The 18417-nt window shown below is 40.6% G+C and overlaps 1 protein-coding gene across 3 annotated transcripts in view; it reads right to left on the reverse strand.

The window, feature by feature from the left end:
- Positions 1-134: 134 nt before the first annotated feature.
- The window catches only part of LOC124794966, a 112638-nt gene continuing 94355 nt past the window's right edge, over positions 135-18417 (reverse strand). For all 3 annotated transcript variants that reach the window (XM_047258694.1, XM_047258693.1, XM_047258695.1), the window contains exon 5: positions 135-550. In XM_047258694.1, the coding sequence (XP_047114650.1) occupies positions 382-550 (169 nt within the window). In that variant the 3' untranslated portion in view covers positions 135-381. The remainder of the gene's footprint in view (positions 551-18417) is intronic.

The following is an 18417-nucleotide window of genomic DNA, read 5'->3' on the forward strand; positions in this document are numbered from 1 at the left end:
CCTTCCAGTCTCTCTTTCATTGCTACCTAGTACAACAGATCATTTCATTGATTTCTATCTTTTAGTAATTCTTGTCCAAAATATTAGACTAGAGCAACAAAAATATTAAGCAAAATAAGTAATATATGAGGAAGTTTGTTGCTAATCTGTAATTGCATTTACAAATGTCTGTTTCTCAGTTACACACAAAGTTCACAAACTAGTAATACAAGAACATGGAAGATGATCCAAATAATACATTAACACCTGGTAAAGGCCATGGTACTAATACGACTTTCATATTAGATGCATCTGAACAGTGAAGCAAAACTCTTATGATACAAGCCTCCCTACTTAGCAAATAAAACAGATTTAAATAGTGTTAATGAAGTCTTCCACATTTTAAATTTGTGTGCTATATGTTACAAGGTTCAGAGGTTTTTCTGTAAACTCAAGTATTTCAGGAACTTCTTTCTCTTCTAGCAACTCTGGTGATAAAAATATAAGGGCCTGTATAATGGTTTTCATCATGTTAATTTCGCTTGCGATGTTTTTTAAATTTTTGCTTTTCCTGAAAACGAAACGATATTATTAGTCTTCCAAAAACAAACAATATATAAATGTTGCACAATTTTCCAGCAGTTTTTGAATAATGATTTTTTGAAAGGAGATAACTTTCTGGGGTGAATACTGAAATTGCAAGTTCTTTATACAAAAGATTTACTTATTTTCGTTTGGCTTGGGTTTACTGAAGCATATGCTACCAACTTTATACAAATAAGTACACACCTGCACAAAAATAAGGAGTTCACACACTAATTAAAATTATATTACAATATCTACATAGGCACAAATGTATATACATAATTTTGCTCGATTCCAACTGCAACCAGAACAGAATATAAAAACAAGAATTCAACACAGTTTGGGGAACAAACATACATCGGAAGATAGCATGATGTCTTCATATAACAGTAGCACTGTTGCCCTTGTTGGAACAGCACCTTTACTTTCACAAAATTTTGGGACAAAGGGAGGTTTAGCTGGGCTCTGAAATGTCTACAGAAAAAAGATAGCTATTTACATCTGCCCCTTATTTCTTCTGTCATTCACTGAGAGAGCTATCGCTGATAGACCCTACCTATCTGATATAAGTGGGAAGCTGTTTCACCACATAGAAACAGAATGGTTGTTTACTTCAATCTATGAAAAAACAAGCTAATTAAACTTTATTTAGAAGTTATGAATCCAAAATAGATATCAATATAATAATTTGATGACACAGACATTGTCATTAATCAAACCGTTTGAAGTTAAGGAGAATTCCACTGATTTTTCTGAATAAATGAAACTTACACATATTGTGTATGGTGATAGCATGTCTGTAATCACTCTTCAAATGGGATGCAAGAACTTCATTATCTCGAAACTTCCTGGAAGATTAAAACTGTGTGCCGGATCGAGACTCGAACTTCAGACCTTTGCCTTTCGCAGGCAAGTGCTCTACCACCTGAGCTACCGAAGCACGACTCACGATCCATCCTCAAAGTTTTACTTCTGCCAGTACCTCATCTCCTACCTTCCAAACTTCACAGAAGCTCTTCTGCAAACCTAGCACTCCTGGAAGAAAGGATATTGCAGAGACATGGCTTAGCCACAGGCTGGGGGATGTTTCCAGAATGGAAGCAGGTTACCTGACATTGAGGCCAGAACAATTACGAGAGTGGAAGATGTGTTATAAGGATACCTCCCACCTGCATAGTTCAGAGAAACTGGTGTTGGAGTAAAGGATCCAGATGGCGTGAGCTGTGAAGCAGCCATTGAAATTCTGCTTGTTGTACTCAGCTGCATGTTGTGCCACCATTTGGTCAACTTTGTTCTTGACAACAGTTTGGCAGTGACCATTCATCCTGGTGGACAGCTGATTGGTAGTCATACCATCATGAAAGGCTTTGTAGTGTTTGCATCACAGTTCATGTATGACACAGCTGCTTTCACAGGTGGCCCAGCCTCTAAGGGGTATGATAAACCTGTGACAGGACTTGAGTAGAAGGTGGACTGTGTGGGTGGATTGGGCAGGTCTTGTACCTTGGTCTGCCATAGGGATCATATCCCTGTGGCAAGAGGCTGAGAGTGGCATAGGAATGGACTAGGATACTGTGGGGATTGGGTGTATGATGGACCACCACTTTAGGAGGTGCAGGAAGGATTTTGGGTAGGACGTCCATTTCAGGAAAGGATGAGGGACAACTAAGGCCCTGGCAAAGGATATGATTCAGTAATTCCAGTCCAGGGTAATATTTGGTGACAATGAGGCTCGCCTTTGTTGGGGGTGGCTGGAAGAATAGGCATGTGTGAGGATATGGCATGGGAAATCTGTTTGGAGCCATCAGTGAGGTGGAGGTCAACATTTAGGAATCGGGTAGAGGAGGACAAGGCAAAGCAGTTGGGAGGAAATATGTTGAATTGTGAAGGACTGTGGATAAGGTGCCTTGGCCGTGAGTTCAGATGATGACAATATCTTCAATTAACCTGAACCAAACTATTGACTGGGAATTTTGGGAGGCTATGTTTGATGTGGCAGGAGAGATTTTGTGCAATTGGTTGGAGATGTTGGGCAACAAGAGTGGAAGGCCTATCAATTTCAGTAGGAATTGGAGGTTTTTTGGACTGCCAGGATGGGATCACCCTGGCACAACTTGTGCAACTCATCACAACAGTGGTGGAGCCTTTGTCTGCAGGAAGGATGATTAGGACTGGATTAGTTTTCAGGTTGTGCATGGTCACCTCACCTTCTGCTGCCAAACGGTTAGTGCACTTAGGAAGAGACCTGGGGAAGGATGGTGAAGCCAAGACGGGGTTAAGGAATTTCTGGAAGCTGACTAGGGGATGGTTATCTGGGAAAGGGAGGGGAGTCACAGTACAGTAGTGGTATGAACTCTGAGAGGCAAGGTTCAGTGTTGGGATTAGGTTGGTTTTGGTTGTAGTGATTGGTGGCAAAGAAGTGTTTCCACTGTAGGAATTGAGAGAAAGAGAGCACGTCTTTGAGAAGTCCAACAGTGTTAAATTTGGATGTAGAGCTGAAATTTAGGCCGCTGGATGGGACTGTCACTTCTGTGGAACTGGGGCATTTAGTGTAGAGGTTAGTGAAGATGTTTTGAGTTTCCTCGATTTCAGGATTTTGTGGGGCAATGGGAGGGAAGTTTGGAGGATGTGGTAACTTGGTCAGCTAGGCAGGGCCTGGGTGCCATGAGGGCTTGACAAGGGGGTTCAATGTGAGATGAATGAGTGCTGATGGATAGTGTTCCCGAAGGCAGGAGTAGGGTGTTAAGAGGTTGGATAGTTTACGGAGGGGCTGTCTGGAATGCTCCTCCAAGTGATGGGAGAGAAAGGGTTCTGTTTCAGAGATGATGTGTATGTGATGAGGATTTCACAGTAACAATATCTTGCAGAGTTAACAGAGTTGGTTCAGAGATGTCTGTGCCATGGAGAGATGTTTTTGAAGAACCAGGTTCGTGAGGGATAGGGACTGGCAGGATCTGGAGAGGTGAAGTGCACTGTGAATGAAGGGGTGGAATCATTATAAGGGGAATTTTATGGTATTTAAGGAACAGAAAGTGTGTCTGGGTTTCAGCCACAGAAAGGAATATGTTTCTGACCTGGTGAAAAAAAGTGGACAAGGGGTCCACTGGGGTAGGGATTAGGTTAGGAAACTGGAAATAATGTGTTGTTGTTGACCAACACCTCCAAACAACTGCCCAAAACCTAGCCTCCCACATCAAAGATACTAACCACTTCTTTCACCGACTTTCTGTCATCCCCACACCTTTAGATCCCAGATCCCTTCTTGTCACTGTTGACGTCACCTCCCTACACAGCTTGTCACTATTGAACCCTACCTCTCCCAATGTCCTTCAGACTTCAAACCCACCACCTCATTCCTCATTTACTTTACCAACTACATCCTGACTCTAAACTAATTTATTAATGGGCCGTTTGGAGGAAACCTTCCTAGCCTCCCGAAACTCCTAACCCTTCGTCTGGTTCATGTTCACTGGTGATATCATCACGATCTGGATCCACGGCCTATGTGCCTCATCTACATTCCCCCACAAAATCAACTCCTTTTCTCCCATCCGCTTTGTCTGGTCCTCCTCTACTCAATGTGCCATTTTCCTGGATGTTTACCTCGAACTCCCTGATGGGTCTGTCCACACCTCTGACCATTTTGAACCTGCTAACCACAAACAGCTGCCATCCTGTCAACACCAAAAAATTCCTTCCACACACGCTACCAACCTGTGGATGATGTACCTGCGATGATGAGAACTCCCTTGTCCAGCATGCAGAAGGCCTCACAAAGGTTTTCATAGAAAGGCAGAGCCCCAGATGAAGTCTACAAACAAATTGCTCTTCCCATATCTTCCAACATCCCCAATCACCCCAATGAATGGCTACAAAGGAGCACCCCCTTCGTCACCAAATATCACCCTGGATGGGAATAACTGAACCATATCCTTTGTCAGGGCTTTGATTAGCCCTCATCCTGCCCTTAAATGGAGACATCCTACTGAAGATCATTCCCACCCCTCCTAAAGTGGTGTTCTGTCATCCTCCCAAACTACACATCATCTTAGTCCATCCTTATGCCACTGCCACACCCAGCCCCTTGTCACATGGATCATATCCCTGTGATGGACCAAGATGCAAGGCTTGCCCAATCCACCAACCCAGCACCACCTTCTCCAATCCCGTCAAAGGCCTATCCTAAACCATCAGAGGCTGTGCCACCTGTGAAAAAAAAAAAGCAGCCATGTCATACACCAACTCTGCTGCAAATACTGCACAGCCTTTTATGATGGTATGACAACCAACCAGCTGTCAACTGGGATGAATTGCTACTGCCAAACTGTTGTCAAGAACAAAGTTGACCACCCAGTAGCACAACATGCAGCTCAGCATAACATGCTCAGTTGCAATGGTCGTTTCACAACCCGAGCCATCTGGATACTTCCCTCCACAACCAGCTTCTCTGAACTACAAAGGTGGGAGTTATCCTTACAACACATTGTTCACTCCCGTAATAATACTGGCCTCAAACCTTGGGTCTCCACACCCTTCACCCAGTGTCTCTCCTTCCACCATCCTGTGACATTTCAGACACCAAACACATTGTCAGGCACATTCACCTGCAAATATTTTCATGTATGCTTTACTACGATCTACATTCATTTGAATCCATTTACTGTAGTTGAGTCTTGTACTTTTCTCTATAATTTACCACATCCCAAAACCAAATAACCAAAGTGATATTTCCTTGATGCCTCAGGGTATGTCCTATTAACTGATTCCCGCTTTTAGTAACTTATGCCATAAATTTCTGATCTTCCAATATGATTTAGGATCTCCTCTTATTTTTCTGATCTACTCAGCTAATCTTCAATCTTCTGTAAAACCACATTTTAACAGCTATTTCCTTCTTGACTGTACTGATTACTGACCAGATTTCATTTTAATTAAGTGCTACAGTCCAAACAAATATCTCCAGTAAATAACTATTAACACATATTAATACCTCTGCTATCAGCTATATCGCTGCACAAGTAGCAAAACTCATCTATTACTTTCGGTACCTCACTTTTTAATCTAATTCCCTCAGCATCATCTGATTTAATTCAATAACATTCCATTCCCTCCCATCCTTTTTTTTACTTCACTTGATGTTCATCTTATAACCCATTTTCAAAATCTTACCGATTCCATCCAATGTCTCTTCCAAGCCATTTGAAGTTTCCTGACGATATTGCAATTTTTTCACGTATAGCAAAGTTTTGATTTCTTGTCCTTGAATTTTAATTTTGTTCCCACTTTTCTCCTTGGTTTTCTTGATAGGTCTATCAGTATGCAGGTAAGTTACAATTCTCTCTCGTACTCTTCTCTGTTACTACCTCCCCCTCCATGGCTCCTGATCCACAGAATTACAATCTGGTTTCTGCCAAAGTTGTAGGTAAGTTTTTGCTCCTCGTATTTTATCCCTCCTACCCTCCTGTCCACACTGTGAAACACTTTCTCTGTATCTACAAATGCTATGAACATATGCTTGCCTTTCTTCTGTCTATCTTTTAGTATAAGTTGTATTGTCAGTATTACCTCGTGTATTCTTACATTTCTCTTGAACCCCATGTGATATTTCCCAAGGTTTATTCCTAGCACTTTTTCTGTTGTTCTGTAACGGATTTGTGTTGGTATTTTCCAACCAAGAAATATTAACCGCCTCGTGATGACTGGGTGTTGTGTGATGTCCTTAGGTTAGTTAGGTTTAAGTAGTTCTAAGTTCTAGGGGACTGATGACCATAGATGTTAAGTCCCATAGTGCTCAGAGCCAAATATTAACCTGATAAGTTAGTAATATTCACACTGGCAGCAGTTGCCTTAATTGCAACTGAAACTACTAGATTCTTCTAGAAGTCTCAGGGGATTTTGCCAATTTCTTACTTCACATACCAGGTGAAATATCCCATTATCATTTTGGTATGGTTTTTGGGACTGCGTTGTTTCTTTTTCTGATATTTTGGTTGATAACTATACGATCACCCCCAGGCTATGCCAGCGATGGATTTAAAACCACATGACACAATAATATACTCCTGATCAGAGATAAAACTTTGTGGGTCTATGAATGAAGTGTAGCTTGTGTGAAGTCGTAAAATCTACAGCGCTTACAAAGTATATGGTAAGTTCTTAAAATGGATTGAAAGCGTTGGAATTTTTTACATGGTATATTCTACCACTAACACATATTAATACTTCTGCTATCAGCTATATCACTGCAGTAACTCAGAGGGAATGTAGTCTACTGTAGGTGTCTTGTTTCAACTAAGCTTTTTCACTGATCAGTGAATTTCATCTCTCAATATCGTATCTCCCATCTCATCATCTACTTTCTCTTCCCTTTCCATAATAGCTCCACATTTGTTTTCATTTATGAACATTCGATATATTCCTTCCACCTTTTTATTTAGTGCTGGCTTACTAACCAAGCTTTTCATTTCTTCAAAAGTTCTGCTAATTTTTCTATAGGTAGCATCTATATTTCCCATAGTCATGCATACTTCTTCAGCTTTACATTTCTCCTCCAGCTATCCCTGCTTTGCTGTTTTGAGCATTCTACCAATCTCATTTTCCAGATGTCTATATTCTGTTTTGCCTGTTTCATTCACTGCATTTTGATCCTCTGTGACCTTCAATATTTCATCTCTTGAAGCTACCCAATTGTCTTATATTGTTTTTATTTTCACTGTTGCCGCCAACCATTGCCTAGTAATCGCTTTGAATCTCTTGGGATCTGGTGTCTACTTTCTCCAATTTCTTCAGATTTAATCAGCATGTTATAACTAATAAAATATGGTCACAGTCTACAAATGTCAATAGAATTACACTGATTAGCACAAAAAACGCAACCCTTCAATTCAGTAGTGGATTCAGGGGGAAGGGAGGGGGGGGGCTGAGAGGCTCAAGCTCGCGCCCCCCTCCCCCAACAAAGCATCTAGGTCCACCCATGACAAATCTCAAATTAAACTTGATATTATCCTACTGTACTAGTACTATACTAACTACAGTATAATTTTCATCACTTGCTACATAATCCACTTAAAGTAGGTGTAGTATGTTTTCAAATTTTTCTCTAAGAAAGTGCTTATGTGACTAGTTTTTGAATTGCACGCCACCCATTCGGAACGTAGCTACACACACACACACACACACACACACACACACACACACACACACACACCTACCTGCCCAATAGAAGTGTGCAGTTTGCGAGTGCACGCGCGGTGCTACTGTACACACAGGGCATTGTCGGATGGTTTGTCGAATCAGACAATAGAATGTGCTGTTCAAGTGGTTTTTAATTGTAAGCAAAGTGTGCTTTTGTTTGTATTTGTCAGATTTTCAAAAAAATTACATCAAAATGTAGACAAGATCTTTGTTTGTTTTTTTACTGAAAAGGAAGACAGAAGAGGTAGGATCGAGAGAAAATGAACCAGTATTACCTGGAAACAATGCCGGTGACATTGTCGACCCGACATTCAGCAGGTACATCTTTCTGATTATTTTGTATGTACTTAATGAAATTCATACAAACACGATTAGTAGAGTTTGTGACTTTTTATTAGGTTGAGTTCGTTAATCTTTCGGTCAGTGTGGTGTGGATGGCTGTGGACTGGACTCTGGATCAGTGTTGTGAAGTTACTGGATCAGTATTGTGAAGTTACTGATTTTTCACACTAAATTTGGTGGTTTTGAGTACCTGTCTAGAGTACAGGTTTTGCATCTACTGGACTTTAAAAAAGATTTGGTTGGTTTATGGTAAAATTATTTTTTAAAATCTCTTGATCCATTCTACATACAGCAAACAGCACTATTTAATTTGCTAAATTCTAGTAGCTCTTGAATTTATATCACCTAAACATTTATAACACGCGGTATTTTGTGTTCGTTTTCGTGTTGTTTTGTGGCCATATTGTTATGCACCCATTTTGTTATGCGCTCTAGTATTAATAAATCTGCAATTGCATGCACAGTGCATATCTGTAGTGCCGATGGTGTTTCTTGTATCAGTTGCTGTTGTTTTAGTGCTAAACATGTGTAAAGTAAGCGGACAGTATACACAGAAATCTCATGCAAAGTTGCTACACAATAGGAAATTTGCAAGCTGGCTAGAAAGAATTCAAAGCGATGACATAAGAGCATAATGTAAATTTTGCCATAATATTTTGTTATTCTGTGTTCTGCACAATAATAAGCCACATTAAAAAAAGAAAGAAAAAAAGAAAAAGAAAAAACAGGGCAGTGGCAGCACCATTGTATTCAGAAGTGAATCAAGATTGTCCAATCATGTCATCACTTAACTGATTTGTGCAAGAGTAAGTTCACAGACAGTAATATTACCAGAAAATAGGTAGAACAAAATGTAGTGCAGCTATAAAACATGTAATAAGATGGTACATCTTATCTACAACGTTAACTCCACCTTCGCTCATGTTGTACTCAATTATGATTTCAGGTTTGTGTGTTTCTTCATCCACTGACGCCATGTCATGCACATCAGACAAAAGTATGATAGCATAGTTTTTACAAGGAACATATGAAACTAAGGTCTTATCCTACTGAAATCCAAACACTGCACTTCCAATTTCTTTTGTTTTGTTTGGGAGAAATTCTGGAAGAGTTTTACATCTGTTCTTCGCCATTGTACCAATGCAAGTGATAGTCTTCTGCAGCAAATATTCAGAAAGGATGTAGCCTGTGTACCAATTGTCATGTGTAAGGTGGTGGTTAGAATTTTCTATAGGCACCATATATCTTTTCACTATGTCCTCAGGAGCATTAGATACCCGATATTGTTCTTTGGTGGTATGCCAATAAACCTCCAGATTAGTGCAATAAAATGTTTTTGCAACACACAGAGCGATCATTTTTGTCCCATATTTAGCTGGTTTGCTGGGTATTTACTGAATCCATCTACAGCTGTCTCCATAGGGGTGAAGCATTTCATCTATCGTGGTGAATTCACCAAGCTGTAAAAACATTGACAGTTAGCAGCAAAGGATTCAATACTGTACAAATTGCAGCCAGCTTACCAGTTTTTATGAGGTTACCTTCCATTAGGAACGTGGGTGCACTCAGCAACTGTGGTACGATTTGTTATTTATAGAGCACAGTAATCAGTCTTTTTCTTTTTTTTGCAGGTTTTATCTGGCAAATCCAGATCATCATCAGTTTTTCTCCTGACATTCCTCATTTCTATATCAACAAACCGCATACAGCTTAGAAAAAACAGTTACCTATTGTAACTCATTGCAGTCCTAAGTAGTTTCATTCCTGTTCCGTCTGCTACCCAGAATTCACATACATTAGCATGATGACATTTTCTTCTTCTTCTGGGAGGGGAAAAAAATCCCGAACAGTCATCATTTTGTCACTTCATTACCTCTTTTGCATGAGAATGGATGTGTGTCTCGCTCTTTATTTATTTAGGTATTTGTGTAGTTTACGATTTCATCAATAAAATCAAGGTCAATTATTTTTAAAAAAGTACTAACTTTATCAGTTATAACCCATCACCTTTCTCTTTGGATCTGATAGAATTTGCACACTTGCTTTCACATCAATATGAAACTTTTTGTGTTTTCAATAAAGAGCCCTCTTACATCTGCTGTATCTTCGGGATCATCACAATATTCAGATTCAAGTTCAGATTCACTGCCATGGTATTATTCAGTGTTTTCATCACTCAAATTTACTTTACTTCCTCCAAGTCTGAAGAGTATGGATCAACTTTGTCACCACCTTCTTAGAGCACTTTGCAAATTTATTCGTCTGATACACCATTTGAATTGGAACAACATGTCAAAGAAATGAAATGGATAAATACATTCAGATGTCCGTGTAACCAAAGTAACGTTTAATTTGCATCTAAAAAAAAAACACGAATAAGTACAGTTAACTTTTTAGTACACTTTCCTCTGGACACTGACTGCTGGAACAAAGCTTGCAACTGTCACACCAGCAGACGCACGTTGTACTTTTTACAACATTCGACACATCGTTGCTTACAATTCAGAAAATAAACTAAGACAGCTAACAAAACGAACTGAAGCCATTGCAACAGTGTCGAGAAAACATCAACAATGGAATACAAGGCAGCTATGGCGCAATATACTCAAGGTTATGGCATTGATTAGGCATAAAAACTGCTGCTGCTGTTGTTTTTACAACAGGGTTAAATCAACTATCAATTTTTCCTTTCATTGATGTCATTACTGGCCATTTTCCTTGTTACATTACATATTATCTTTTACCAAATGAATAGTCAGTTTTGTCTATTCTCGTTATTCCTTTCAGAAGCTCACACACCAGTGCTTCAGTTTGACCTCCTTCACCCTTATAATATTTTGTGGCTACTCATCCATTGCTGTAGTAGCAATGCTGAATGCTTAAGTTCGTTACTGCAGAATGAAAAACTGTGTTCACTCTTTTAATGATAGTGGGTAGCAGTGGGACCCAGCAACTGCAGCACGAGCAATAGTCACTAGGCAACAGCTGTGGCTATTGATAACTGCAAAATGTAGACAAATACAATGAGGGAATGGATGCAAGGTAGTTCTCAGCACACATCTTCCCTATACACAATGGTTCCAGGCATTCTTCTTTAGGCTATTACAATTGGGGGCTATTATTTCCAGAACATTACTTTCTTGATTTATTGTGTATTTTTAGTTAACTTCCTTTCCCTTTTGTCTTCTGTTCAGTGGCCATGCAAACATCTTAAGACAGGACAAAAATGGTGGCCACCCAGGATGTGGATGGACAATGTGCCATGTAGAGAAACTTGGAATAGGGATCCATTACAAGCCAATACTGATTTAGGAAGGGCCCAGCAAAATCAACGTGTAGATGCTTCCATGGGTGTTGCAGCATCGGCCAGGGGGAAAATAGGCACCTCCGGTGCTGCCTATTGTTGAACACTGTGAGTGCAAGTGGTTATAAGTTGCCTAATGTCCCCATCTATACCTGGCCAATACACTCGCCGGCACGACAAAGCTTTGGAATGAGAGGTATGCTAATGAACAATGTGGAGAAGTCTCAGTAACTTACGGCATAAGGAAGCAGGAATGACAACCTGGAAACAGTGAAACAGTGTCCTCCGTAGCTAACAAAAGAACCCAGTCAAACACACAAAGGCAGTGCTGAAGAAAAAAGCAATTATGCAAGGGACCTGATGCATGGCCTGGGAGCTTTTCCAGCCAACAGTACTGCATGAAAGAGGACCTGATGAAGTACAGGATCCTCAATGACAGCCGATGCTATCGTGGCACGAGTGATGGGAAAACCATTGACCGGATTCTGGTTGGTTGGTTTGTGGGGGTTAAAGGGACCAGACTGCGATGGTCATCGGTCCCTGACCGCATTCTGGTTCTCAGTATTCAAACAGAAACAAAGCAACTCATTCTGATTGAATGCCAGGCCCGGCCTGACTGGAAGGCGAGATTAGGCATCAGCATTTGCATGTTGCACTATCGGGCAATAATGGATCTGATAATGATAACAGAAGAGGAAGAGAGCCTACTACTGTAAATGATATGCTGCTGCCATCTCTGGCATGGAAGTTAAAGGGTTACAAAGAGCAACCAACAGTTTGTGATTAAATGCAACCTGGTACCACACAAGACGACTTGAAATTTCTTGAGAGCGAACATAATCGCTAAAGCATATGTTCAATATGGGAATACTGCTGCTGAGTGGGAGTTAAGGTCTTAGAGGCTTAAACAATGGGTTGTTCATACCCACCTGTCTGCTTATTTGTGTGCCAACACTGAGCAAAGACCATGCTGAGATGCATCTGTAGCCAACACGAGATGCTGACCAGGCTGGCCAGACATGGGGCAGACTGAAGCTCAGATGTAAGCAAGGTGAACACTCAGTCACAAGCTTGGGACCAGAAAAAAGGCACATTTTTACACAAAAGCATGTGCAGGGGCCGAGCAACAGTGAATGCGTCCGGTAAAAACATAAGTTATATCCAGCTTTACCTAGTAACACCTGTAGTTCCTAACAGAGGCTGGCTGCAGCAAAGCCGCAATTACGACAACATGCTGACACAATGGCTTGACTCCTGTGTGAGTAATCTCAAGACCTAGGTTCTCAACTCATGGCTGAAAAATTGAGATTTGGCAAGATCGCACTTGAGACCCGCAGACTGCAAAACAAAAAACAATGAGCAGAGATTTCTAAGGTGGTCTTCGGTGGAAGAACCCAAAACAACGATATCATTGAGGTAATAGATGCAGTCGGGCACAATGACTGTCAGCCATTCAAAAAATCGTTGGAAAATTGCAGACATGCTAGTGACACCAAAAGGCAAGTGTTGATATTGGTATAGGCTGAAAGTTGTACTGACAATGAGAAGGCGTCTAGTGCCCTCATCCAATGAGATGCTGGAGGTACATTTCTGGCAAATCAGTCTTGGAAAAGTAGAGGCCGCCTGATAATTTTGTGAGCAACTCAGAGCGGGCCAAAGTGTACGTACCTACCACAGACTGTGCATTAATCATGACACTGAAGTCCGTGCAGGGGCGAATCTTATCTGTCGGCTACTTAAGGATGACCAGTAGTGTCGCCCATTCACTGGAAGAAATACGCTGAATGACACTGAGCGACTTAAGGCTGTCTAATTCGACCTAGACAGAGCCTCACAATGTGACAGACACCTGCTGCGCCTAAAAATCCACCAGAGACGAAAACTCAGAGCAGAAGCACTCCAGTTCCTGATGTGGATCTTTATCTGACACTAGATTTACCTCATCGGCAACTGGAGAAACCGAAAGCATCAAACACCTCTAATTCTGACAGGTTTGTGGTATGGAAATGATCGACGACAAGGAAGGAGAGAGGGTGAACAACAGATTTGTAAGACAGAAGCGGAGAGACCTGGGATCAGAATGTGCTGCTTAGTGTAGCTAACCAACTACCCCCCCCCCCCCCCCCCCAAAGTCCATATATGTTTGTGTGTTTACTAAAGTTACTGCTGCTCCTATGTCCACTTGCATTTTTAGCAGTTTATTAAACACACGCAAGTCAATAAACAATTTGTTCAGTGATACAGTCATTGCAGAGAAACAGTTTCTGCCTATCAGTACTACTGTGCTCACCATGTTTGAAGAGGAGTTACACATCGATGCAATGTGGCCTTTCTTTTGACATTTGTTGCAAATAGCCCAATGCCTAGGGCACGCGAATGCTTGCGTTGAGTGAAGCGGTATGGGCAAGATGGAAGGGGGTATGCAGCTGCTGTTGTGACACAGCCTGTTGCTGTAGCCGTAACCGATGCTGCCCCCACGCAACACTGAGTTGGTGGTCGTACTGCTGCAGTGGCTTCCCCAGCATCCTGGACACACTTGCAGTGTGCATAACAGGTCAACTGAGCAACTTCCAATTCCTTACCCCACACAACAATCTGATGACCTGCGGTGTGATGCTTCGAAGGACTGTGCTTTATTCAGCACTTCCATAAGCATCAGATTCTCACAGTGATCAGGGTAGGATTCATAATGGGTACTGGTGACAAAATTTACAATGACAGCTCAACCCCTGTAATTCTGCAGCCCAGGCTTTGTAAGATGGGTTTGGGTGTTTCTGACAACAGTAAAATTCTACACGCATCGCAACAACGTTCGTTCTGTAAAAGTAATAAGTCGAGAGAAGCTTGCACATTACATCAAATGATAAGCTGGCCAGTTCTTGCAAATGCGCAAATTGGCACAACAATTGATAAATGTGCGGCAAAAGCCAGAAAAGAAAGAAAGCCCTACATATGTTTGCATTGTTCATTTGCAATCTCTTAAATGATAGTGTTACTTTGGCGACTCACCAGAGCATGCCAGGAGGCCTACCCAGGTGGCCTCTATAAGCGGGCCTGTGAACCGAATGGATATGTGATCTCTGAAATCAGGCATATGATGAATGAAGATACCTCACTAACACTTTTTCATAATTAGCTATATGGCAATATTAATCTTTTTGACGTACTATGACTTTGAAATCAAATCTAAGATTATTGGTGATTGTAATGTAATTAGTACAGTTTTCAAATAAACTCACTTCTGATAGCCAAAGGAGTGCAATATATAGTAAAGTTAATTTAGGAAAGCCTGTGTCAATATTTGATATTTTTAGATCCTGTGCACATTCTATATTAACAACCAGGCTGAAAATATTTGCAAAAATATTTTGTGTGTGTGTGTGTGTGTGTGTGTGTGTGTGTGTGTGTGTGTGTGTGTGTGTGTGTGTGTGTGGGGGGGGGGGGGGGGGGGGGGAGGAGGAGGGAGAACACAACACATGGAAAAAATCCAACTGCTCTGTTATACTCTCCCTGCACTCCATCCTACACTGAAGAGTCGAAGAAACTCTTACACCTGACCAATATCATAGAAGCGCCACAACACAACTTGGCGGGGTCTCGACTAATATCTGAAATAGTGCTGGAGGGAACCGATACCACGAATCCTGCAGGGCTGTCCATAAATCCATAGGAGTATGAGTGGACATCTCATCTCAATATGCTCAACAACGTTCATAACTGGGGAGTTAGGTGGCCAGCAGAAATGTTTGATCTCAGAAGTGTGTCCCTGGAGCCACCGTAGCAATTACGAGTATGTGGGGTGTCACACTATCCTGCTGGAATTGCGCAAGTCCGTCAGAAGGCACAATGGACACGAGAGGATCCAGGTGATCAGACAGGACACTTATGTACATGTCACCTGTAAGAGATGTATCTAGACATATCAGGGGTCCCATATCACTCAAACTGAACATGCCTCACACCATTACAGAGCCTCCATCAGCTTGAACAGTCCACTGCTGCATGCAGGGTCCATGGATTCATGATATTGTCACTATACCCGTACACATCCATCTGCTCAATACAATATGAAAAGATACTCGTCTGACCAGCCAACATGTTTCCAGTCATCAACAGTCTAATGTCGGTATCGATGGGCCCAGGTGAAGAACGAAGCTTTGTCTCATGCAGTCATCTGGGGTAAATGAGTAGGCCTTCGGCTCCAAAATCTTATCAACGATGTTTCATTGAATGTTTCCCACACTGACACTTATTGAGGGCCTAGCATTGAAATCTGCAGCATTTCGCAGAAGGGCTGCACTTCAGTCACACTAAACGATTCTCTTCAGTTGTCGTCGGTCCTGTACTTCGAGAATTTTTTTCCAGCTGCAGCGATATCGGAGTTTTGATGTTTTACCGGATTCCTGATATTCACATTACACACATGAAATGGCCATATGGGAAAATCCTCACTTCATTGATACCTCAAAGACGCTGGGTCCCATCGCTCGTGTGCCAACCATAACATCACATTCAGACTCGCTCACATCTTGATAACCTGCATTGTAGCAGAGTAACCAATCTAAAAATTGCACAAGGCACTTGTCTTACATAGGGATTGTCAACTGCAGCGCTGCTTCTGCCTGTTTACGTATCTCTATATTTGAATACAAATGCCTGTAAATGCCTATACTAGTTTCTTTGGCACTTCAGTGTAGTTCTCAGCCAAGCTGGTATGACTGTTCTCCAACTTTCCTTTAGTGATGTGCTTGAGCATATGCAAAACACAGACTGAAATATCTTCTAGGGTGCAATTAATATGTAACAACAGCTATTAATACATAAATAAAAGATCACACAACTACATCCAATTCTTGAATTTTTGCTTGTCCTATGATTCACTGTGGCCTCTTGGCACTATCTCCATGACAGATCTTATTGTTGTAATTTATTCTTGCAATAAAAATTACAGTCAAATTAATACAATTTATTTTGTTTCTTAAGACATTTCATTCTGAATTAATTTTCCTTCTTGTTTCACCTGAGTGTCACTTATCATATTCTAAAGATGATAACAGCTGGTAATGTTCGTATTCTAATGCATGAACAGCGACCAAATTTCTCACTTGCAATCCACTTAGTAAATCATTACAGTTCCTCAGAATCAAATAAAATATTTATCTGGGTTCAGAATCAAGTAATGATTTTTTCAAGAACAAAGTCTTCGCTCTTGAATGTTAAAAAGCAGCATTAATGTTTGTATACAGTCTCCATACATGTAGGAGACTTTCTATTGCAAACCTGTTCAAATACAACTAGGGTTTGTAAGATGATAGAATTTAATGCCATTTACTCCCTTTTTTCACAAAATTGTCAAATTTTAAGTAGAGCAATAGACTGTTTTAGTTGATAGTTTCTCATTTCTCCCTTGGACTGGCACTGCACAAGTCAAATGTTGTATGATTGTTCAAGCAATGTGAATACTGTATCAAGCAATTTGGACTGATCAAATGCGAGTATTGTTTGCCCATCCCTGCAATTCTGAATTCTTCAAGATAAATCTGCACATTACCTCAAAAGCCAAAGCTCCATCTGTTAATGTAAGATGACCCTGTATTTTTTGAACGCCGAATTTTAGAAAAATTGGGTAAAATATGGTAACATAATTAATGAACAATTATACAATTTATAACTAACTACAAGAACTGATTAAAAGTTACAGATGCTTGAAAGAGAAATGTAACAACTATTTGCAGGTACTGCAGACTGCCATGGAAACTGAGCAGTTAGTGTTACCCGATGTAAATGCACAAAGAAAATTACAGGAAGAGGGTTTCTTGGATGAAGGAACTTGGTTACAGGAAATCAGACAGGAACTCAAAACCTTAAGGAAACATGTGAACATTAATAGTAACTTTACTGAATTTAAAGAAACATTCCAATAAAATCTGGCTGGAGAAATGGGAACAGTACCTATAGATTTTGTACACAATATCAGACAAAAAAAGCAGGTTAAGTAAAATTACTAAACACATGGCAGAGATTGTTAATTACACAGACATTTTAAGTACTAGAGGGATTACTACATAATAAGAGTGTGTGGATAGACTTTGTAGGACTCTCACTACTGATTTTAAGGAGAAATTTGAGGAATCTGAAAACAGATGAGAATTGTAAGGAAGTACCGTGCCCTCACCAACAATGACAATAGGATGTTAATGGTTGGTGGACGAACTTAATCTGGAAATTGTAAATAACTTTCCATGTTTCAAGCCTGACGAGGAAATATGCCGTGTAATCTTTTTACTAACATTCAAAGATGCTTTTCCATCAACACGAAGTGATAAAAGGAAAATCAAATTTGTGACAGGTATCTAAATGTGGAAGCTGGTTACTGGGGAGTCATTAATGCAAAGGCATTCCAGAATTAGAAAGATTTTGGGAAGCAATTCCAAGAGAAATAGGGGTCCGAAGAAGACCAGAAGAAACTAACCGTAGAATTACCGGATCCAAGCTCATACAGCTTGAAATGGGGTGAGCCCCATGCGTATTTTGAATGGAACTTGGCAAGGGCCAATTTCTTACCTTAACCAATAAGTGAGAGCCTCTAATGAGAGTATTAATCAGTAGGATGCCAACCTATGAATGGGAGAAAATTACTGTGGAGGAGTGGACAGAGTGAGTAAAATTTTAAGTTATTTGGAATAACTGGATATTCTTAATAAAACTCATAAGGAAGTGGAGATTCCCAAAGGGAGACTAGACATCACCAGGGACCAACAGTAAGCTGTGGTGGTTGCTACTGCACACTAAAGAAACAAAAAGGTGATTGGCCATACAGGGCATTGGAAAATAAAGTTAGAAGAGTACATGGAAACAGTTCTGACAAAAAGGAAGAATGTACAAACAGAATTGTTGAAGCTGAAGGTACGCAAAGAAGGGCTTTCTCCAAGGGAATGTATAGTGTTTAGCAGATGAAGAGGTACACTGGAGAAATGCGACCAGCAAGTGTCACACAAACTCATTTTTTAAAG

The sequence above is a fragment of the Schistocerca piceifrons genome, chromosome 4 (assembly GCF_021461385.2).
Source record: "Schistocerca piceifrons isolate TAMUIC-IGC-003096 chromosome 4, iqSchPice1.1, whole genome shotgun sequence".
NCBI classification, from domain to species: Eukaryota; Metazoa; Arthropoda; class Insecta; order Orthoptera; family Acrididae; genus Schistocerca; species Schistocerca piceifrons.